This window comes from Pelophylax lessonae (assembly GCF_965119305.1).
Source record: "Pelophylax lessonae genome assembly, chromosome: 6".
NCBI lineage: Eukaryota > Metazoa > Chordata > Amphibia > Anura > Ranidae > Pelophylax > Pelophylax lessonae.
This window is the reverse complement of record NC_138773.1, coordinates 2,502,826-2,527,375: the sequence shown is the minus strand read 5'-3', so window position 1 is coordinate 2,527,375 and position 24,550 is coordinate 2,502,826. Positions and strand designations below refer to the sequence as shown.

At 48.2% G+C, this 24,550-nt stretch overlaps 1 protein-coding gene across 1 annotated transcript in view; it reads left to right on the top strand.

The window, feature by feature from the left end:
* SRRM2 (serine/arginine repetitive matrix 2) overlaps window positions 1-24,550 on the top strand; it is a 49,456-nt gene that overhangs the window by 17,043 nt on the left and 7,863 nt on the right. Inside the window, exons 4-11 of the mRNA XM_082262116.1 lie at window positions 3,569-3,724; window positions 4,124-4,204; window positions 5,526-5,582; window positions 5,797-5,823; window positions 6,387-6,437; window positions 6,534-6,602; window positions 8,763-8,910; window positions 17,176-23,327. Coding sequence (XP_082118242.1) covers window positions 3,569-3,724; window positions 4,124-4,204; window positions 5,526-5,582; window positions 5,797-5,823; window positions 6,387-6,437; window positions 6,534-6,602; window positions 8,763-8,910; window positions 17,176-23,327 — 6,741 coding nt within the window. The remainder of the gene's footprint in view (window positions 1-3,568; window positions 3,725-4,123; window positions 4,205-5,525; window positions 5,583-5,796; window positions 5,824-6,386; window positions 6,438-6,533; window positions 6,603-8,762; window positions 8,911-17,175; window positions 23,328-24,550) is intronic.

The following is a 24,550-nucleotide window of genomic DNA, read 5'->3' as shown; positions in this document are numbered from 1 at the left end:
GTACGTAGAGGTAGGTAGATATCAGAGGGAGGGTACGCAGAGGTAGGTAGATATCAGAGGGAGGGTACGTAGAGGTAGGTAGATATCAGAGGGAGGGTACGCAGAGGTAGGTAGATATCAGAGGGAGGGTACGTAGAGGTAGGTAGATATCAGAGGGAGGGTACGTAGAGGTAGGTAGATATCAGAGGGAGGGTACGTAGAGGTAGGTAGATATCAGAGGGAGGGTACGTAGAGGTAGGTAGATATCAGAGGGAGGGTACGTAGAGGTAGGTAGATATCAGAGGGAGGGTACGTAGAGGTAGGTAGATATCAGAGGGAGGGTACGCAGAGGTAGGTAGATATCAGAGGGAGGGTACGTAGAGGTAGGTAGATATCAGAGGGAGGGTACGCAGAGGTAGGTAGATATCAGAGGGAGGGTACGCAGAGGTAGGTAGATATCAGAGGGAGGGTACGCAGAGGTAGGTAGATATCAGAGGGAGGGTACGCAGAGGTAGGTGGATAGAAGTGCTCCATAAAATGCCAACTCCTGCAACACTATTTCCGGTGACTGCACTAAGCAGCCAGATTGGGATTTAATCGCTCCTTAATAAACAATTTTAGTCAACTGGCGGCCCTTGCACGCCCCTTCCTCAGAGCCCTCGTCTTAAAAAGAACCTTTTTTTATTTTTTCCCCCGCTGAGGAGGACAATAATTGCTCATACACAGCCAATTCTCCAGTGCGGAGTCTGTGGGATCCTGTACATACACTGTTTCCCTGAAAATAAGCCCTATTGAAAATCCTTGATCTCAGCCCCTCCCTCTGCAGTATTCAGAGGGGGAGAGTAGAGCTCCGGAGGGTCACGTGAGCGCCCAGCAGCGCTGTAAATAAGGTATTTTCCACAATAAAGTTACAAAAGGAGACACACTGCACATTACATAATCTTTTTTACAAAATCCATTACATAATTTTACAATGACTTTATCCAAGGTTTATTTTTGGGATTACAGAATGTCATAATGCTGATTTCTGAGCTGACAGGGAGAGAACTTTTTTTTTTTTTTTTTTTTTTTTACATTTTATTGTTTTATTCCAGGCTTTTTAGAACATAGAGAGGGCTAAATGACACAACACAAGCACTGTACTGTCTATATAATGCTTTAAATAATCAGGATATTCACTTTAGGGTTACAATCATTTGAAGATAGTCATTTATTGTACATACCGTAAATAAGGCATCCCCTGAAAATAAGCCCTAGTGTGGTTTTTGAAGCCAAAATTAACATAAGACCCGGTCTTATTTTCGGGGAAACGCGGTATTTCTGTTCCAGAGTCTGCAATTGGGACTCCAAACAACCTCCCCCCCCCCCCCCCCCCGTCCCGTCCCTCCCTCAATCTGGACGAGGCATGTTTTAATTTTAGTTGTTTCAGCAATAAGGCTACCTCTCAGAAATGCCTTAAATGCGTCCCATTGGACGAAATGGGAGTCAGTAGGGTCTTGCCATTAAAAAAAACTCAAGTATACTCCGCTTCGGATAATTTCAGCCAAAACTCATTGAATTTCCAGGGTTCCTTAGATGGTTTATCCTGGCAGTTTGTTTTCCAATCATGCCGTTCTAATAGGACTGCTGGCTGTAACCAATAGTATTCCGGCCCAATGGCGCCACCTATTGTCCATCAACAGAAGTGTAGATGCTGGTTCTTCAAAGGATTTTTCCGTGCAAACAGTAGGAAAAAAAAACATGACGGGTGCTCAGCCTGCGAACTGGGACAGACCTCACTAACATGAGAGGCCGGTGATCTCCGGATCAAGCAGACAAACTGTAAACTTGTGGAAGTGTAAAAACTCAGTGGATTCCTTTCATAGCTCTCATCCCGGTTGGCAATATCATGTCCCCATCTGAACAAAATATTCAACTTGTAAAGTAGTAGGGGAGCCAAAAAGAGAGAATGTAGCAGCTTGTGGACTGTATCCCCGATAGTAGGACTAGAATCTCCATCCTCCTCTTCCCATCGATGTTGCCAGGCCTGTTCATTACTGTCCAGCCAGGCTGCTGCTTCCCTTGCAGATTCTGAGAAGTGTTCCTGGCCGACACACGCAGCTTTGCAGGAGACATCGCATAGGGCAGCTTTATAATCCATAGGCATCTCTTCACCTCTGAGAATTTGGCTGTACTTTTCTGTACCTCCGCGGAGAAGTCAGGATAGAACGATACCCGGATCCCATCGTTTTGTACATTGGCTCGCTCCCGGGCCTGACGCTGCACTGCTTCCCTGTCTCTATAGTACAAGAGACGGGCCGGTATCTGGGTGGATTTCCAGGAGGGAATGGGCGGCCTGGGGTGTGATGAGCCCTTTCTAGTGTAAAGAATGGTGAGAAGGCCTCTTTGCCAAATAGGTCAATAAGCCAGTTTTCCACAAAAGCTGTGCCATCTCTGCCCTCTCTTTTTCAGGTAGGCCCACAATGCCAATATTGTTGTGGTGTAGACTATTTTCTATATCATCTGCCTGATTGTTAATCTCCTTCCCCAACTGGTATGAAGCGCGAGCTTCGTGGGCCAGAGGGCGAACTTATCCATCCATATCGCTCACCCTACTCTCCACATCAGTTGTTCTCTCACGGATCTTTTGTATGTCTTGGCCCGTTAGTGAGACCTCTTCCCGCAAGCCCCAACATTGATCCTATCCATGAGCTGTAGAACATATGAAGGGTCCTCATTATCCATGAGCTGTAGAACATTTGAAGGGTCCTCATTATCCATGAGCTGTAGAACATATGAAGGGTCCTCATTATCCATGAGCTGTAGAACATATGATGGGGCCTCCTCCTCATTATCCATGAGCTGTATAATATATGAAGGGTCTTCCTCATTATCCATGAGCTGTAGAACATATGAAGGGGTGTCCTCCTCATTATCCATGAGCTGTAGAACATATGATGGGGCCTCCTCCTCATTATCCATGAGCTGTATAATATATGAAGGGTCTTCCTCATTATCCATGAGCTGTAGAACATATGAAGGGTCCTCCTCCTCATTATCCATGAGCTATAGGACATATGAAGGGTCTTCCTCATTATCCATGAGCTGTAGAACATATGAAGGGTCGTCCTCCTCATTATCTATGAGCTATAGGACATATGAAGGGTCGTCCTCCTCATTATCCAAGAGCTATAGAACATATGAAGAGGGGTCCTCATTATCCAAGAGCTATAGAACATATGAAGGGTCTTCCTCATTATCCATGAGCTGTAGAACATATGAAGGGTCTTCCTCATTATCCAAGAGCTACAGAACATATGAAGGGGGGTCCTCATTATCCATGAGCTGTATAATATATGAAGGGGGGGGTCCTCATTATCCATGAGCTGTAGAACATATGAAGGGTCCCCCTACCCATAATCCATGAGCTGTAGAACATATGAAGGGTCCCCCTACCCATAATCCATGAGCTGTAGAACATTATGAAGGGTCCCCCTACCCATAATCCATGAGCTGTAGAACATTATGAAGGGTCCCCCTACCCATAATCCATGAGCTGTAGAACATATAAAGGGGTCCTCCTCTGAATCCTGTTCCTTTCTCTTTTCAGTGTTTCTGAAACCCACCAGCTGGCGGAAGCGAATGAGAAGAAGAATGAGCGTCTGCGGGCTGCATTTGGGATCAGCGATGATTATGTGGACGGGAGCAGCTTTGACCCGAACCGCAGGGCCCAGGAACAACAACAGCAGCAGCAGAAATCCTACAAGTAAGACCTCCCATTAAGGGTCACATGACCGCGTCCTGCACCAGTCCTGTCACATGACCGCGTCCTGCATCTGTCATGTCACATGACCGCGTCCTGCATCAGTCCTGTCACATGAGTCATCTATTCAGTAATAGGCAGCTGCTGGTGGTTGGGATCTTCAGATCACCAATCACAGGGATGATCATTCCGGAATATTCTTCTCCTTAGAACCGGAATTTCACACACAGGCCGGTGATGACCTCATTCTGCCCGTGACCAGACCCCGGGGCCCCAGACATAAGGTCATGACTGCACCCCAAAGGTGGTGATGGTGGAATGCTGGAGAGATGTATGGGGGGGGGGGGGGAGGGGTGTTTGGTTACTCTTCCAGTTCCTCATTCCATGCCCCGTGTCTTGCAGTTTAGTTGCAGATTCGGAAAGTTCTCGCTCTCCATCTCCATCCAAACACAAGAAAAAGAAGAAGAAGAAAGAGCGAGGCCGGTAAGTGCTGGGAGGGGGTGGGGGGAGGGTGGTGCCATTTGTATGTGTGCTGCAACCAGAGAGAGGGGGAGGGGGTGCCGTGCCATCCTATGTGCGTTCTGTGGTGGGGGGAGGGGATATACGGGGTCCCCATCAGATGGAGATATCGGGACTGGGTATTATATACGGGGTCCCCATCAGATGGAGATATCAGGACTGTGTATTATATATGGGGTCCCCATGAGATGGAGATAGGACTGTGTATTATATATGGGGTCCCCATGAGATGGAAATAGGACTGTGTATTATATATGGGGTCCCCATGAGATGGAGATAGGACTGTGTATTATATATGGGGTCCCTATGAGATGGAGATAGGACTGTGTATTATATATGGGGTCCCCATGAGATGGAGATATCAGGACTGTGTATTATATATGGGGTCCCCATGAGATGGAGATAGGACTGTGTATTATATATGGGGTCCCCATGAGATGGAGATAGGACTGTGTATTATATATGGGGTCCCTATGAGATGGAGATAGGACTGTGTATTATATACGGGGTCCCCATCAGATGGAGATATCAGGACTGTGTATTATATATGGGGTCCCCATGAGATGGAGATAGGACTGTGTATTATATACGGGGTCCCCATCAGATGGAGATATCAGGACTGTGTATTATATACGGGGTCCCCATCAGATGGAGATATCAGGACTGTGTATTATATATGGGGTCCCCATGAGATGGAGATAGGACTGTGTATTATATATGGGGTCCCCATGAGATGGAGATAGGACTGTGTAGAATATACGGGGTCCCCATTAGATGGAGATAGGACTGTGTAGAATATACGGGGTCCCCATGAGATGGAGATAGGACTGTGTAGAATATAGGGGGTCCCCATCAGATGGAGATATCAGGACTGTGTATTATATAGGGGGACCCCATCAGATGGAGATAGGACTGTGTAGAATATACGGGGTCCCCATTAGATGGAGATATGACTGTGTATTATATAGGGGGTCCCCATCAGATGGAGATAGGACTGTGAGCCGGGATATGAGGATGTGGGAAATGATTGGTCAGTGAATGGATTTTGGATGAAGGGTCCCGGTTTGCGGGGACATTTGTCAGCCGTTCTGTAGAGGGGGATGGGCAGACTCTGGAGCTGTGTATTGTCTGACAGATCAGCCCAGTGACTTCTCCCACCCATCCAGAGAATAAATCCGCCCAATCCTCAGCTTGTGTATTATTGTGTGCTGCTGACACGCCGGTCTCCTCCCGGCACTCCCCGGAGGATGCCGCATCTCTAACCTGTAATCTGTATCTCCCTCAGGTCTACCAGCCCATCCTCCAGCCATAAAGAGAAGAAGTCTAAGTCCCGGAAGCACAGGTAATTCCTGCCAGACCCGGCACACCTGCCTCTGACTTACTGACAACGTGTAATAAAACCTCCACCTTTACCAGTCATCCCCCCTCCCCCGTATGGATCATCATCCATGCACAATGCTTTTCTTAGAGGTCTACTAAGATCAGTTTAGTCCCCTGTGCCCCCCCCCCAAAAAGAAATCAGCCTTGTGACTGTAAAATCTTCCTTCTTCTTCCAGGTCTTCATCAAAGAAGAAGAAACACAGGTGAGCCTCAGATGTCAGAGTTTAGGGTTGTGTTCTGTTAGGGGGATGTTTGGCGTGATTATATTCTAAGGATCTCTGGGGTCTGGGTTGGGATGAGGATCTTTGGGGTCTGGGTTGGGATGAGGATCTCTGGGGTCTGGGTTGGGGTTGGGGTGAGGATCTCTGGGGTCCGGGTTGGGGTTGGGATGAGGATCTCTGGGGTCCGGGTTGGGGTTGGGATGAGGATCTCTGGGGTCCGGGTTGGGATGAGGATCTCTGGGGTTTGGGTTGGGATGAGGATCTCTGGGGTCCGGGTTGGGATGAGGATCTCTGGGGTTTGGGTTGGGATGAGGATCTCTGGGGTTTGGGTTGGGATGAGGATCTCTGGGGTCCGGGTTGGGATGAGGATCTCTGGGGTTTGGGTTGGGATGAGGATCTCTGGGGTCCGGTTTAGGATGAGGATCTCTGGGGTCTGGGTTGGGATGAGATGTTGGGATGAGTAATAGGATGGAAGATGTTAGCAGGCCTCTGACGTGTCCTGGAGGTGAATGTATTCTTATCCCTCATGGACTGTACATTTTCAGGTCTCCCAGCCCGAAAAGCAAGAGAAAATCGAAGGACAAGAAGAGTAAGAGGTGAGGAAGACTGAGTAATAAGATTTGTGTTGAGTGAATATAATTCGCTGAATGATTGCGGTCTTCCCATCACCTGACCTCACCGTCTACTTACAGGTCACCGAGCAATTCCCCGAAACACCAACATGGCTCGTCCTCGGAGGAAGGGAGCCGCTCCCCCAGCAGGTACTCACTACACAAGGGGTGGGGCAGAGTTTTTTTTTTTTTTTTTTTAGAAGGGGGGTGGGGGAGTCGTGTGTGTGTGTATATGTATATGTATATGTATATATATATATATATATATATATATATATATATATATATATATATATATATATATATATATATATATATATATATAAATTTTTTTTTTTTTTTTTTAAATATTCCACGTTTCATCAATATTTAAAGTAGAATATAGAGGGAAGTAAGGCAATAAATCCTGTGATCCATCCCCCCCCCCCCCCCTTCTCTGATAGTTTTACCTGTTTGCTCTTCCTGTATTGAATTCAAAACTCAATCCCACTGATCCTCCTCCTGTGTTTGGTAGGGGCTTAAGATTCCCACCCCCACATTAGCAGGCCTATCCCCAGCCGTCCCATGTCTCTGTATTGGGCTGTGAAGTTAGACTGAGGATGAAGATTTCCCCCTCATGTGCTGCTCAGTGGTCCCGTACCATGTGCTGTTGGGTGAAAGCTAAAGATACCTTCACCCTCATTGGACCATTGGAGGCCCTCAGCAGTCCTGTAGCAGCATGTAAGCTGTGTGGAGTTGGGTGGAGGCTAAACCACCCCCCTCAATTAGAGGTCCTGACCCCAGCAGTCCTGTACCCCTACATTGGGCTGTGGAGTTGGGTGAAGGGCTAAAGATACTACTACCCATCTCTACCCCCCCCCCCCCCCCCAAAATTCCTTTATACCTTATAGAGGTCCTGACCCCAGCAGTCCTATACCCCATATTGAGCTGTGGAGGCTGAAGATTCCTCCATAAGTTCCAGTCCTTGGCAGTTCCACAACACCATGTAAGCTGTGGAGTTGGGTTGGAGGATAGAAATATTGTATTGCTCATTAGAGGTCATTAAACACCAACCCCCCCCCCCCCAGCAGTCCTGTACCCCTATGGCTCTGGTGTTTGGATGTAGGAGGATGTCACTGATCAGACATGTAGGAGGATGTCACCGATCAGACATGTAGGAGGATGTCACTGATCAGACATGGAGGAGGATGTCACTGATCAGACATGTAGGAGGATGTCACCGATCAGACATGTAGGAGGATGTCACTGATCAGACATGTAGGAGGATGTCACTGATCAGACATGGAGGAGGATGTCACTGATCAGACATGGAGGAGGATGTCACTGATCAGACATGTAGGAGGATGTCACTGATCAGACATGTAGGAGGAGGTCACTGATCAGACATGTAGGAGGATGTCACTGATCAGACATGTAGGAGGAGGTCACCGATCACACATGTAGGAGGATGTCACTGATCACACATGTAGGAGGATGTCACTGATCACACATGTAGGAGGATGTCACTGATCACACATGTAGGAGGATGTCACTGATCACACATGTAGGAGGATGTCACTGATCAGACATGTAGGAGGATGTCACTGATCAGACATGTAGGAGGATGTCACTGATCACACATGTAGGAGGATGTCACTGATCAGACATGTAGGAGGATGTCACCGATCACACATGGAGGAGGATGTCACTGATCACACATGTAGGAGGATGTCACTGATCAGACATGTAGGAGGATGTCACTGATCACACATGGAGGAGGATGTCACTGATCACACATGTAGGAGGATGTCACTGATCACACATGTAGGAGGATGTCACTGATCACACATGTAGGAGGATGTCACTGATCACACATGTAGGAGGATGTCACTGATCACACATGTAGGAGGATGTCACTGATCACACATGTAGGAGGATGTCACTGATCACACATGGAGGAGGATGTCACTGATCAGACATGTAGGAGGATGTCACTGATCACACATGTAGGAGGATGTCACTGATCACACATGTAGGAGGATGTCACTGATCACACATGTAGGAGGATGTCACTGATCACACATGTAGGAGGATGTCACCGATCACACATGTAGGAGGATGTCACCGATCACACATGTAGGTTACACTTTGTTGGTTATCATTCGATGTGGAGGTAAATATTTGGGGGAGAAGAGAGGAGTGACGTCATATAATGTTGGGGTTCCTCAGATTGTAGAACCCGGTCCCATCCCTTCTAGTGATCCCCCCCAGATCTTCCTCCGTAGTTCCCCTTTATTGTAGAATTTACTGATTTATTTTATTTCAATGTAGATCCAGAAGCAGTCCCTATAAAAACAAAGCTGACAGACAGAAGCAGTCAAACGCCAAAAGGCAGAGCCCGGAGAGACAGAGATCCGTCACCCCCATCCGAAATCGCAGAGGTGACCGGGGGCGGAGCCCAGAGCCACCCCCCAGGGAGGTGAGTGTCAGGATTGTTATCTGTTGATCTCAGTGATTGTGTGGGGGGGGGGGGTGTTGATATGAAAAACAACCCACCTATCCCTGTACTTCCAGTATTCGGCGGGCTATTCCTGACACCTGAGCCGGCCAATCTGTTTTCTTCAACCACTTGCCTCACAGACACCTCCCCCTTCCTGCCCAGGACAATTCTCAGCTTTCAGCACTCTCACACTTTCAATGACAATTGCGCGGTCATGCTACACTGTAACCAAATTACATTTTTATCATTTTGGTGATATTTAATCACTCTGGGGGTTTTTATTCTTTGCTAAACAGAAAAGACCAGAAATTATGGAAAAATGCAAACATTTTTTTATAGTTGGTTATAAAAGTTCTTGAAACTGGTAATTTTTTCTTTCACTGATGTGCGCCCCGCCGATGAGGCTGTCACTGATGTGCGCCCCGCCGATGAGGCTGTCACGGATGTGCGCCCCGCCGATGAGGCTGGCACTGATGCACGCCCCGCCGATGAGGCTGGCACTGATCCCCTTGTGGGCGGCACGCGCGCGCCGCCGGAGGCTCGCTCCCGCTCTATTCAGTCACAGCAGGAGTCGGGCCAGGGGAGGAGCGGTGGTGATCACCGCTGCTCTTCAGACTCGATCCCCGACGATCGGGGGAGATCCGCCCACTTGTGTAACAGTGGCTAAACATGTGATCTGTCCCTGTGTCACATAGTCCCCTCCCCCCACACATGTCAGTAAGCACCAGGCATACATTAACCCCTTGATCACCAATAAGTTAACCCCTTCCCTGCCAGTGTCATTTTTACAGTGACAGTGCATATATATAGCACTGATTACTGCAGTAATATCACTGGTAACCCCAAAAGTGTCAAATGTCAATCAAGGGTCAGATCTGTCCACCGCAATATCGCAGTCCCGCAAAAAAAATCGCAGATCGCTGCCATTACTAGTAAAAAAAAACCAAAACCATAAAAATGACATAAATTTCCCGTAGTTAGTAAACGCAATAACTTTTGTGCAAACCAATCAAAATACGCTTATGTAGCAGAAAACAAATTGGCCTAAAATGTTAAATTTTGATTTTTAAATTTTTTTGGGGGGGAATTTCATATAAAAAAAAATGTGAAAAATATTGTTCCAAAATTTACGCTTTTTTTTTTTTTTTTTGTGCTTTATACAAAAAAAAAAAAAAGTAAAAATCACAGAGGTGATGAAATACCACCAAGAAAGCTCTGTTTGTGGGGAAAAAAGAACACCAATTTAATTTGGGTACAGCGTCACACGACCGCGCAATTGTCTGTTAAAGTAACGCAGTGCCGAATCGCAAAATATGGCCTGGTCAGGAATGGGGTAAAATCTTCCGGTCTTAGGGTGTGGATAAAAATACGCTCATTGAGAGTTTTTTTGTCAGACATGTAGCTAAATACATTTTGGCCTAAATATATGACAAACGTTGAATATATTGGATATTTTTTAACAGTCAAAGTAAAAAATATTGTTGTTTTTTCAAAATTGTCGCTTTTTTTTATCACAAAAAATGAAAAGTGCAGAGGTGATCAAATACCACCAAAAGAAAGCTCTGTTTGTGGGGAAAAAAAAAGGACTTCAAGTTTGTTTGGGTACAGCGTTGCATGACCGCGCAATTGTCAGTTAAAGTCGCACAGCGCCGAATCACAAAAAGTGGCCTGGACGTAAAGCAGGAAAATCCGGTGGTAAAGGGGTTAAATGCAGGCAAAGAGAAGTCATTGGGAATCCCTACCCTTCTCCCCATTGGAAATGGCGATGATGACCTCTGGGTAAACGGGAAGTCATGTCATGGCGGAGGAACGTGTTTCATGTCATGGCGGAGGAACGTGTTTCATGTCATGGCGGAGGAACGTGTTTCACTCCACAGAACATCTTCAGTGGGTTACTGGAGAAATGTTAGTGGAGTTCCACCCCCCCTCCCTCCCCCCTCCCAAAAGTTATCAGCAGCTACACATATCTAGCGTTTCGGCTTCACAGCCAGTTCCCTACTGCGCATGCGCAAAGTGTTCTGCACTCTTACTGGCCCGACAAAAGGGTGAGGAGGAGGGGGCCGAACTGCTGACGTATCTCGCCTCGTCAAGGTCTGACAGAAGTGGGGACAGGGTACATGTCAAGAACGGGTATCTGCTTCCCCCTGAAAAAGGTGCCAAATATGGCACCGGGGGGGGGGGGGGATTGGGATCCGATAAGCGTAAGTTCCACTTTATCGTGGAACTCCAATTTAAATGCAGGCAAAGAGAAGGCATGGGAATCCCTACCCATATCCCCGTTGGGGCGTATCCACTTACTGAAAATGAAACGTACTTACCCGTTTACACATTCTCCCCAGTGGATCCCCAAATCCTTCTTTTCACATTTTAAACTATTTTTCTTCCTTCCTTTGGGGCCCCCAAATATCCGAGATATAAATTGTCTACTCTAATGCGACCGTGTGCAAAGGGTGGTCCGGATTTTTATAATTTTTTGACCACTCAGTCACAGCTGTGTGGTGGTTGACCCCGGATCCAAATAACCCCTCCACTTTAGTGGAAGCAGCAGTGGTGAATTCCTCGGAAGCCCTAAAATCCCATTTCTTCAGAGGCCTTCAATCTCCCAACCAATTGACTCCCTCTATACTCTCCACCCTCCGAGCCTGGGTGGCCGGCCTAAGATGTGAGCCTTATTCAAAATTAGCGGTCTCCCCCAACGCCCCCCCCCTATGGCTGAATCCCACCCTACCTCCGTTTTTACACGTTACCGGTGCCCTATGCCTGGACTAAACATAACCATAATATGATTTCCTAAATAGTCACAAATCAAACCTTATCCCCTCTGCCTCTACTACTGTCCTATCCCCTCTGCCTCTACTACTGTCCTGTCCCCTCTGCCTCTACTACTGTCCCGTCCCCTCTGCCTCTACTACTGTCCTATCCCCTCTGCCTCTACTACTGTCCTGTCCCCTCTGCCTCTACTACTGTCCTGTCCCCTCTGCCTCTACTACTGTCCTGTCCCCTCTGCCTCTACTACTGTCCTGTCCCCTCTGCCTCTACTACTGTCCTGTCCCCTCTGCCTCTACTACTGTCCTGTCCCCTCTGCCTCTACTACTGTCCTATCCCCTCTGCCTCTACTACTGTCCTATCCCCTCTGCCTCTACTACTGTCCCGTCCCCTCTGCCTCTACTACTGTCCCGTCCCCTCTGCCTCTACTACTGTCCCGTCCCCTCTGCCTCTACTACTGTCCTGTCCCCTCTGCCTCTACTACTGTCCTGTCCCCTCTGCCTCTACTACTGTCCTGTCCCCTCTGCCTCTACTACTGTCCTGTCCCCTCTGCCTCTACTACTGTCCTGTCCCCTCTGCCTCTACTACTGTCCTGTCCCCTCTGCCTCTACTACTGTCCTGTCCCCTCTGCCTCTACTACTGTCCTGTCCCCTCTGCCTCTACTACTGTCCTGTCCCCTCTGCCTCTACTACTGTCCTGTCCCCTCTGCCTCTACTACTGTCCTGTCCCCTCTGCCTCTACTACTGTCCTGTCCCCTCTGCCTCTACTACTGTCCTGTCCCCTCTGCCTCTACTACTGTCCTGTCCCCTCTGCCTCTACTACTGTCCTGTCCCCTCTGCCTCTACTACTGTCCTGTCCCCTCTGCCTCTACTACTGTCCTGTCCCCTCTGCCTCTACTACTGTCCTGTCCCCTCTGCCTCTACTACTGTCCTGTCCCCTCTGCCTCTACTACTGTCCTGTCCCCTCTGCCTCTACTACTGTCCTGTCCCCTCTGCCTCTACTACTGTCCTGTCCCCTCTGCCTCTACTACTGTCCTGTCCCCTCTGCCTCTACTACTGTCCTGTCCCCTCTGCCTCTACTACTGTCCTGTCCCCTCTGCCTCTACTACTGTCCTGTCCCCTCTGCCTCTACTACTGTCCTGTCCCCTCTGCCTCTACTACTGTCCTGTCCCCTCTGCCTCTACTACTGTCCTGTCCCCTCTGCCTCTACTACTGTCCTGTCCCCTCTGCCTCTACTACTGTCCTGTCCCCTCTGCCTCTACTACTGTCCTGTCCCCTCTGCCTCTACTACTGTCCTGTCCCCTCTGCCTCTACTACTGTCCTGTCCCCTCTGCCTCTACTACTGTCCTGTCCCCTCTGCCTCTACTACTGTCCTGTCCCCTCTGCCTCTACTACTGTCCTGTCCCCTCTGCCTCTACTACTGTCCTGTCCCCTCTGCCTCTACTACTGTCCTGTCCCCTCTGCCTCTACTACTGTCCCCTCTGCCTCTACTACCGTCCCGTCCCCCCTCTGCCTCTACTACCGTCCCCTCCCCCCTCTGCCTCGACTACCGTCCCCTCCCCCCTCTGCCTCGACTACCGTCCCCTCCCCCCTCTGCCTCGACTACCGTCCCGTCCCCCCTCTGCCTCGACTACCGTCCCGTCCCCCCTCTGCCTCGACTACCGTCCCGTCCCCCCTCTGCCTCGACTACCGTCCCGTCCCCCCTCTGCCTCGACTACCGTCCCGTCCCCCCTCTGCCTCGACTACCGTCCCGTCCCCCCTCTGCCTCGACTACCGTCCCGTCCCCCCTCTGCCTCGACTACCGTCCCGTCCCCCCTCTGCCTCGACTACCGTCCCGTCCCCCCTCTGCCTCGACTACCGTCCCGTCCCCCCTCTGCCTCGACTACCGTCCCGTCCCCCCTCTGCCTCGACTACCGTCCCGTCCCCCCTCTGCCTCGACTACCGTCCCGTCCCCCCTCTGCCTCGACTACCGTCCCGTCCCCCCTCTGCCTCGACTACCGTCCCGTCCCCCCTCTGCCTCGACTACCGTCCCGTCCCCCCTCTGCCTCGACTACCGTCCCGTCCCCCCTCTGCCTCGACTACCGTCCCGTCCCCCCTCTGCCTCGACTACCGTCCCGTCCCCCCTCTGCCTCGACTACCGTCCCGTCCCCCCTCTGCCTCGACTACCGTCCCGTCCCCCCTCTGCCTCGACTACCGTCCCGTCCCCCCTCTGCCTCGACTACCGTCCCGTCCCCCCTCTGCCTCGACTACCGTCCCGTCCCCCCTCTGCCTCGACTACCGTCCCGTCCCCCCTCTGCCTCGACTACTGTCCATTTATAACCTCCCTAGGTCCTACTACTATCGTTACCTACAACTCTCCCATGCCTTCTGCAGTCACTTCCCACCAGTTATTCCACAAAGAATAGCGCACACATGCAAAAGAAATGATTATCAAATATGAAGACAATCCATAAATAAAAATGGGGGTTTGGTCCCACCATATGGCCATATCGTGCTCAAACCCACCACTACGTCAAAGTACCCCATTATCAGTGGGTCCTACACTATCCATAAGGTTGAGCACCCCACCCCCCACACACACACACCTGTACTCTATCAGTGTCCACTATCAAGTGGATATAGGAGGAGTCCCTTGTAGTGCATTAGCACATCTCTCCCAGCAAGGAGTGTTGTCTCCAAGGGTTAGAGAAGCTGGATTCACCCCTTTTTTATGCATAGTGTAGGACCCACTGATAATGGGGTACTTTGACGCAGTGGTGGGTTTGAGCACGATATGGCCATATGGTGGGACCAAACCCCCATTTTTATTTATGGATTGTCTCCATATTTGATAGTCATTTCTTTTGCATGTGTGCGCTATTCTTTTTTAATATGCATGTCGCTTGGTCCATAGCTGCACCGGCTTTAGATATACATGTTCAGGGTTTGCTCCCCCAATTTTTTGCTTGTTATTCCACAAATTGGTCAGTTTCGGAGCTTGTACTTGGGTCTGAATGTACGGAGAAGCCCACCTTCCGTTTTTATACTCCCATCTCACCGGCCCTAGAAGGTCTCAGGGCTAAGATATACCTGACCTTTGACATTGATGATTGGGATGTGGGATTTTCCTTGGTTTCACTGAGGGACCGCCTGATCCAATTTAACCCCTTTACCACCGGAGGATTTTCCTGCTTTACGTCCAGGCCACTTTTTGCAACTTGGCACTGTGCGACTTTAACTGACAATTGCGCGGTCATGCAACCCTGTACCCAAACAAAATTGACGTTGTTTTTTTCCCACAAACAGAGCTTTCTTTTAGTGGTATTTGATCACCTCTGCGCTTTTCATTTTTTGCGATATTAATAAAAAAAGAGCGAAAATTTTGCGTAAAAAATTGACATTTTCTACTTTGACAGTTAAAAAATATCCAATATATTCAATTTTTGTCATATTTAGGCCAAAATGTATTTAGCTACATGTCTTTGACAAAAAAATTCTCAATGAGCGTATTTTTAACCACTTTAAGACCGGAAGATTTTACCCCATTCCTGACCAGGCTATATTTTGCGATTTGGCACTGCGTTATTTTAACGGACAATTGCGCGGTCGTGCGACGCTGTACCCAAATTAAATTTGTCCTTTTTTTTCCCCCACAAACAGAGCTTTTATTTGGTGGTATTTTATCACCTCTGCGATTTAAGTTTTGAAAAAAAGAGCGACAATTTTGAAGAAAAAAAAATATTTTTTACATTCTGATATATAACATTCCCGAAAAAAAATTTATAAATCAAAATTGTTTAACATTTTAGGCCAATTTTTGTTTTCTGCTACATATTTTTGGTAAAAAAAATCGCAATAAGTGTATTTTGATTGGTTTGCGCAAAAGTTGTCGCAGCTACTAACTACGGGAAAGATTTGTCATTTTTATTGTGTTTATTTTTTTTATTTTAACTAGTAATGGCAGCGATCTGCGTGTTTTTTTTGTTTTTTTGGCGGGACTGCGGCAGACAGATCGGACCCCTGACTGACATTTTTGCCAGTTTTGGGGTTACCAGTGACATTACTGCAGTAATCAGTGCTATATATATGCACTGTTACTGTAATAATGACACTGGCAGGGAAGGGGTTAAATGTATGCCTCATGCTTACTGACGTGTGGGGGGGATGGGGACTGTGTGACACAGACACAGATCGCAGGTTGAGCTATGCTGAATCCTGTAATCTGTCCCTGCCCGTAACATAGGCGATCCGCCTGCTTTGTTTACACAAGCGGGCGGATCTCCACACTCGATCCCCGACAATCGGAAGAGCGGCGGTGATCACCGCCTCTCCTCCCCTGGCCCGACTCCCGCTGTGACTGAATACAGCGGGAGCGAGCCTTCGGCGCTGCGCGCACCGCCGAGGGAGGGGAGAGTCTGGTGACGTACGTCGTCAGACGATAAGCCATTTTGGCGCAGTAGCAGCTCAGTGAGCAGTCGGCAGGTGGTTAAATAGATGCATCACGCCTATTTTACTCCGCACAGGTTACATAAAATGAGTTCAAATTATTCCCCTGAATGTTGGAGGTGTGGAGGGACCCCGGGGACTTTTCACATATTTTTTGATGGCCTTACCAAAGTCCCTTTCACTCCCCTGCAACTCTCAATGTCAACCTGTATACTGAACACTTATTGCCTGCAGTGGCAAGGAAAGCCATTGATTTTATCTTAAATATCTCCCCCCCCCCCCCTTTTCTGGAAGCTATTTGTGAATAATAGCCTGCCACTTTACAAAGACATCTATGCCAACAGGGGCTGCCCCCATAAGTATGACCGGTCTGATCCAAATGGCTAGCTGAGCCCTCCATGGCCTCAAGCCTGTCAAAGGATTGAAGTGTCTTGGTCATTTGAGCCGCCTTCTGTTTATTCCCTAAAATCCTGGCACCAATACACCATTCGATTCTCACACGATTGCCTAATATTCATTGTTTTGTTTTTAGCTATCCTCATTTTGACTTACTGAATTTTATCTATCATTTTTTTTTTTTTTTTTGGGAGGGATGATTCTTGGGGGTTGGGCTATTCACAAGCTAGAGGAGCTGGACGGTGATGAGGCAGGACGCTCAGGAAGTTCTGTTCAGTTATAGTACCCTCCAATCTTCCCTTCCATGCTGACATGTGGATGTCTATAAAATCGCTGAGGGGAGCAGTCGCTCTGCTGAGGATAGAGCAGCCAGGTGTCCGGTACCCTGGACAGGAGATTACAAAAATAATTTTTTCAGGGAACATCAGCTTCTTCAAGGTAAATGTAGGCACAGTTGGTGCAAGGTACACGTGTGCCGAACAGACTAAGGAAATGAGATGTAGCCCATCATGGGGATTAAATGTTATGGCTACATTGTTGTCGTGTGGTTTTGGGTTGGGTTTTTTTTTTTTTTAATAATTATTATTTCAGACTAGTCTCCAAGTATTTTCATTTATCGTAAGTAACCTTTTGCCTGTTCCTTTGTTTTCTTTGACAGAAGGGTTCGAGGAAAGAGCCAGCTATCAGAGACCGTTCAGCATCTCTGTCTCCGAGAAGGCGCAATGATCCCCGGGCAGCCGCTGACCGAAATAAAAGAGAAGATAGACACAGAGACAAGGCTGAGAAAAATTCGTACCGATCCCCTTCCCGAGAAACCTCCCCTGCCTCCAGTCCGGTACCCCGAAAGAGAAGCCGACGGGAGAGTCCAAAGGAGCGTGCTTCAGACGCAAAAGGAGCGGAAGGCTTGCGGAGAAAAGATTCTTCTCCTCGTAGGCGATCTCCTGCTAATCAGACTCAGTCATCTAAAGGGTCTAGGAGAGAAAGAAGTCCATCTCGAGAGCAAGCCTCCCCAGACCGAGCACCCAAGGAGAGTTCATCCAAATATGACAAGCGCGTTAGTAATAGGCGCTCACCACCAGCCGCAAGTAAGACTTTGAAAACGACACGGTCGTCGTCATCGTCTTCCTCCTCCTCGTCATCGTCCTCTTCATCAGGAAGTGAGGCGTCTGATCATGAGAAGATCAGAGACGTGCGAAAGACTCAGGCTGGTGGCAAGCAAAGTAAAAGTTACAAACCAGATGCCGGAGAGAAGCATGGAAAGTCTGTAACGCAAACCGAGGACAAGAGGACAAGGCTCTCACCAGTCAGATTGGTGGACCGAGATAAGTCAAAGAAAAGTGCTTCTCCTAGTCCTCAGAGGCAGCGCAAGTTAAGAACCCCTCCTGGAAGAAAGAGTTCCACTTCAAAGAGCCCGCCAAGGAAAGGTCGATCAGTAACACCTCAGCGCAAAGCCAGATCGCCTTCTACTCCTCCTAGACGCAGAAAATCCAAAAGTCCGAAGCGCAAAGCTCGTTCTCCCTCAAAGTCCCCCCGAAAAGCACGAGCGCCATCCCCAACTCCACCACATTGCGCCAGGTCCAAAACCCCCCAGCGAAGGCAGAGATCAACGTCCCCAATGCCTCTACGTCATCCTCGAGATAAAGAGAGGTCTACCCGTGGTGATAAAATAAAACCCACTCAGCAGCGGGACAGATCTGAAACTCCTAAAAAGACTGAAGGGTCACGAACCCGTTCATCTAAAAGATCACCGTCTAGGTCACCGATTCGACATGCAAGCCCCGCCACGCACTCGCCTCGAAGAAAGGCAAGGTCGCCGTCCCGCTCATCTGACAGACAGGAAAGATCACGCACTCGCTCGCCAGTCAAGAGAGCAAGATCACGCTCTCTGTCTCAAAAGCAGAAGAAACTCTCTAAATCTGAACAAAAATGGGTGCGGTCTCCTCCTGCTACGTATCGTGATAAAGACAGGTCACGATCTAACTCAAGACGTCAAAGGAGAAGGTCGCCTTCTGATGCTTCTATGGCTTCCCGGTCACGTAGCCGTAGTCCACAATTATATGGAAAGAATAGGTCTCGCTCACGATCTCCTCCCAAGCAACAGTCGTCCTCTAGAATGATGCAAAAGAGGTTGGGGTCTCCCAGAGACAAACCTCAGTCCTCTAGGAGAAAATCCTCATCACGCTCCCTGTCTCCAATCCAGAGAAGGGTTTCATCAAGGAGTCGATCACAGAGGTCTGCATCTAGATCCAAATCAAGAAGATCAAGATCACCTTCATCTGAAAAAAGTTTGTCCAGAAAAACTGATAAGAAGTTAGAGTCCAGCAAAAAAAGGTACAGTTCTTCACCAGAACCAAAAGGGCTGCATAATAAATCCTCTCCTGAACAAGAAAAGATATACAAGACGTCAGTACATGCAGAGCTCCTAAATAACAAGCCTGCATGTGGACAAAGTCCATCCGCCTCTCCTGTCTCGCAGACATCGCGTAGAAGCCGGGTGGTGGAAGAATCTTCACCTATTCGTAGCAGAGATGGAGAGAGTAGATCTAGAGTGACATTGGCCAAGAAATCAAATCTTTCTCCTGAGCATAGACCACGATCTAAAGAGTCGCCCAAAATTTCCAGTGCAAGGTCATCTTCATCTCCACTGCAGAGTCGTTCCCTGGAGGGTAAATACGAATCCTCTCGAAAAAAGGAGTCCAGGTCCGCTCTTGAGGACAAAGACAAATTAAAAACTTCTGGTCATAAATATAGCTCAGAGTCCTCTTCAGAACATGAATCCAGACCAAAATCCAAAGACAGGAAAAAATCGAAGCGTACTTTAGATAAAAATAGATCTTGTACTTCATCAGAAAGTGAAGCTGGATCTTCTAAGTCACACAGCAAAAAACGGTCTGGTCCGTTGACAGAACGTGAATACAGAACTAAAGTGTTGTCAAAGAGCACTGAACCTGACCCCAAAGGACTTGAGCCTGAGTCTAAGCATTCATCAGCTCTTGAACGCAAAACCAAATCATTAAAGAGCAGAAGTGGATCTGACTCTTCATCAGAACGTGAAAAGTTAAAATTATCTAAAGTTGGGCCTAAATCTTCAAATCAAGAAACAGTCTCCAAACATAGGGAAAGACGCGAGGTGTCCCCAGGTGGTACATCTAAATACACTCTGCCTGCTAATAGATCGAGATCAAGGTCAGCAAAGTCGAAGTCTAGTTCAGAGTCTTCTCCAGATAGAGGGCCTAGAAACAAAGTGGCCAAATCCCAAACTGGTTCAGACGGACAACCAAAAATTAGGAGGCAATCCTCCAGATCAAGTTCAGGATCATCTTCAGAGAAAGAGTTGAGAATTAGACCTCAACCAAAAAGAACCAGTTCCAGGTCGTCATCCGAACGACTACGTCTACCAAGAAGAAGATCAAGGGGTACTGAGAGTTCCTCTTCAGACAGCTCAGCTAAGTTTGACGTAGGTAGGCAAAGGCGTAGTTCAAGCTCATCGTCTGAAAGGCCACCCAAAGCCAAATCACTTCAAGGTGAAGCTGTTTCTGGTCCCGTTTATCAACATTCTGAGAGATCCAATTCTTATCCCTCTTCAGGTTCAAAATCTAATCTACACCATAATAAAGACGTTTCTCGTTTATCCAAGCATGATCCAGGATCCCCCCAGTATAGAGAGAGGTCCAGGTCATCAGACCACTCAAGAAAATCCAGCTCAAAGTCTTCTGTAACCGAGTCCAGAGAAAGATCTCACAAACGTACCTCTAGCTCTGATTCCTCACCTGAACGAGACACTAAATCCAGGTCGTCCCAGAAAAAATCTCATTCAGGATCCCCTGAAACTCGTGCATCAAGGACACCACCATACAAATCACGATCCTCTGAAAATGAAATAAAATTTAAATCCCCTGAAAATCAGTCAGTGAAATCTTTAGAACTTGACTATAATTTGCAGTCTCCATCTTCCAGAAACGACGGAAAGTCTTTTGATGGCTCAGTTGGTGCTCTTTTGTCTCCAGCACATTCAAGGGCCTCCATTCCACAGCAACTTCAGGTACAACCAGAACCTTCTCCAGAGAAGCAGATGGAAGACATGGACATTTCTCCTAGAGATGAATCCTCTTCAGATAAAAGATCTTCAAAAAGCGACTCCTCTTCTGATGGTGAGGATTCTCAAGAGGAGGTATCAAAGATTGTCCCTGAACTCGCTAATAAATCTGACTTGGAAGTAGACCATGGTAGAATTTCCAGCAAATCAAGCCCAGAGCAAAGGGAGGAATGCTCAGTTACAGCCCCGATTTTAGATGTAAATGAAACAGAGTCCAAGTTGAGCAGGGATAGGCTGATCCATGAACCTGTTGAGGACTCTGTGTCCTCCCCAGTCCCAACAAGTCACAAAATGCCTGTAGAAGGGCACACTTCATCTGACCATGATATTTCCAAGGATGGTGCCCCACCGACGGATGACTTATCCCCAGTTCGAGAAACAGCGAAGAAAAGATCTAACAGAAAAAAATCCAGTTCATCCTCGTCTTCAACCTCCTCCTCTTCATCTTCTTCTGCCTCATCTTCATCCTCCTCCTCGTCCTCGTCATCCTCTTCTTCCTCCTCATCTTCGTCTTCTGAAGAGGATGATGAACCAAGTTCTTCGCCTGTAAAGAAGGCAACATCTCCTCCCTCTAAAAGACTAAGGACTAGTCGTGATTCTTCTCCAACTAGTTTTTCCCCAGAACAAAAATCTTTTGAAAATATAGTTTGTGAGAAACCATTAGAGTCAACTGCTGAAAAACCTTTAGATACCGGTCTCTGCAACCAATCAAAATCTCCACCTGCAGAAGTAAATCTGGATGATCATAAAGGTAGTCCTGACTCTCCCGTCCACTTTTTGGAGAGGTCCACTACGATAAGAGAGAGCCCATCCCCTGAGATTCCGATGAGTGCATCAAATTCGGAGACTGTTCCTCATGCCTATGCCGAATATCCTACTTCTGTGGCAGACAGTAAAGCCACTGCTTACAAGTTGCATGCCTCACCACAGCTAACCAGTCCTGTTTCTCAACAAAGTGAGGTCAAAACGCCTGCAGACATTACATGTCAAGGCAAGCATTCTCCAAAGCAGGCCAGTCCTCTTCCTCCTTTAGATGGAACTGATTTTTCAGATACTCAGACTGACTTGCTTCATGGCCCGTTGGACTCCATGACAGTGGCACGTGATGAACAAAGTAGGGCTAAAGTATCGATCACTTCTCAACCAAATAAAAGCCCCAAGTCCCGTAGCTCCTCAAAGTCTAGCAGTTCTGATTCATCCTCTGAAGACAGCAGTTCTGATTCTTCAAGTGAGGACAGCTCCTCAGAAGGGCATTCTACACCTGATCGATCAAAACCCTCTGAAAAGGTCACTAAACCAGATCCTCCACCTATTCGACGTATTGCATCACCAGCTAAAAGACAGCAGTCTCCAGAGTCACCAAAGCGTGAAGCAAGGAAATGGCCAGACAAAGAGAGACAAAGCCATTCCCATTCCTCATCTAGGTCACCAGTTGGCAGGGAAATACATCCACAAAAGAGACGATTGCCTTCAAGGTCACCATCTAGAAAAAGAGTGTCCAAGACACCACCACCACGACGACAATTAAGGACACCACCTCGAGCATTTAGGTCACGCTCGCGGTCGAGGACTGAGAGATACTCATTCAGAAATCGCTCAAGATCGTCTTCTAGGCGGTCGCCTTCGTGGTATGAGCGTAGAAGATGGGCTCGTCGCCGGTCCCCTTCATCTCCTAGACAAGGCCAATCTGGCTCTCGATCAGGAGTTTGGCGTTCCCGACGTGGTCGTTCTGGGTCATCATCTCCTTGGAGAGGCCGATCAAGATCTTTATCAAGACCCGATTCCTCTCGGTATTCCCGCCACGGAAATTCTAGACCTTCTCCTCGAAGAAGATCAAGATCTCCACACAGACGAGAGAGACCGTACTATCAGAGGGAAAGGTCAAGTTCCTCAACTAGACGGAGGAGACCTTGGACACCACAGAGGAGATCCAGGTCACCTGAAAGAAGAGGAAGGTCCCGATCTTATGATAGGTATAAGAGCACACAATTTGGCAGAGGGGCTAGACGCAGCCGTTCACCATCACCACCAGGTCGAGAGAGAACTCGCTTGTCAGGTGGGCGAGAACGCTCCAGGTCCCCAAAGACAAATAAATCAGGTTTACGGCAGAGAAGTCCACGATCACCAGCAAAAACCTCCAGTCCTGTCCCTAAACCTCGTCCTGCCTCTCCAGCAAGGCCCAGCAATGTACAGTCTCAAACAAATAATTCTCAGAGGTCGCCGTCTCCTCCACATTTGGAGAAGCATGCTGTGAGAATGCCAAAAAGCTCAATGCTTGGAGAGCCAATCATCAAAGGCCAAGCACTTTCTGCTAGCAAGGGAGAGCCTTCTGCAGCAAGCCGGAGTTCTTCTACTTATCCCCAGACAGCTCTGGATGAATGTAGCAGGTCTCCTCCAAGGCTCCTGAAAGCAAATGATGCTCCAGATACTCCTCCATCTTCCAGAAGTGGAGACAACAATTCTGAAATAGAATCAAAAATTGCGGACAACCAAAAAGTAGAATCAGAGAACATAACTTTTGCTTCGGTGGTAAGCTTGGATGGAGAAAAGGGCTTCCATTCACCGAGTCGCAATAATGGATCCTCAGAACAAGACAGACCATGCCTGACTTCTCCAACGCAGAAGAGGCGGGAGAGATCTTCTAAGAGTCCTTCAGCTTTGCGGTCAGAGCCAGAAGCCAATTTCTCAAAGGCAGCCTTGGTGAATGCAGAAAGGTAATCCTGTTTTCTGTTTGTTAAGGGTTCAACACTAATGATTACTTGGAGGCAGCTTGGAGAGGAACTTGTAGGCACCTTTAGTTTACAGGGCATAGTCGGTAAAATTGCCCATGCAGCCAAATGGATCAGAGGGAGGAGCCTCCCTACCTGTTCAGATGGGGCTTTTATGAGCTTGTTTACACTTTGACAATTTTAACCTAAAACACCTACCACTTAAACATTTATTTTTGATGCTTCTGTGAGGCTTTTTTGAAGCTTTAATGAAGCTTTGCAAATGCCTTGTGTGTGTTCATTTTTGATCAGTTTGAAAGGGGCCCAGTAGAACTCTAACTCAGCAGTACCCTCTTTCAGCAGATCTCCAGCTTATTTGTACCCTCTTTCAGCAGATCTCCAGCTTATTTGTACCCTCTTTCAGCAGATCTCCAGCTTATTTGTACCCTCTTTCAGCAGATCTCCAGCTTATTTGTACCCTCTTTCAGCAGATCTCCAGCTTATTTGTACCCTCTTTCAGCCGATCCCCAGCTTGTTTGTACCCTCTTTCAGCAGATCCCCAGCTTGTTTGTACCCTCTTTCAGCAGATCTCCAGCTTATTTGTACCCTCTTTCAGCAGATCCCCAGCTTGTTTGTACCCTCTTTCAGCAGATCCCCAGCTTGTTTGTACCCTCTTTCAGCAGATCCCCAGCTTGTTTGTACCCTCTTTCAGCAGATCCCCAGCTTGTTTGTACCCTCTTTCAGCAGATCCCCAGCTTGTTTGTACCCTCTTTCAGCAGATCCCCAGCTTGTTTGTACCCTCTTTCAGCAGATCCCCAGCTTGTTTGTACCCTCTTTCAGCAGATCCCCAGCTTGTTTGTACCCTCTTTCAGCCGATCCCCTCCGCCTGTTCGTACCCTCTTTCAGCCGATCCCCTCCGCCTGTTCGTACCCTCTTTCAGCCGATCCTCTCCGCCTGTTCGTACCCTCTTTCAGCCGATCCCCCAGCCTGTTCGTACCCTCTTTCAGCCGATCCCCCAGCCTGTTCGTACCCTCTTTCAGCCGATCCCCCCAGCCTGTTCGTACCCTCTTTCAGCCGATCCCCCCAGCCTGTTCGTACCCTCTTTCAGCCAATCCCCCCCCCCCCCCCCAGCCTGTTCGTACCCTCTTTCAGCCGATCCCCCCCCCCAGCCTGTTCGTACCCTCTTTCAGCCGATCCCCCCCCCCAGCCTGTTCGTACCCTCTTTCAGC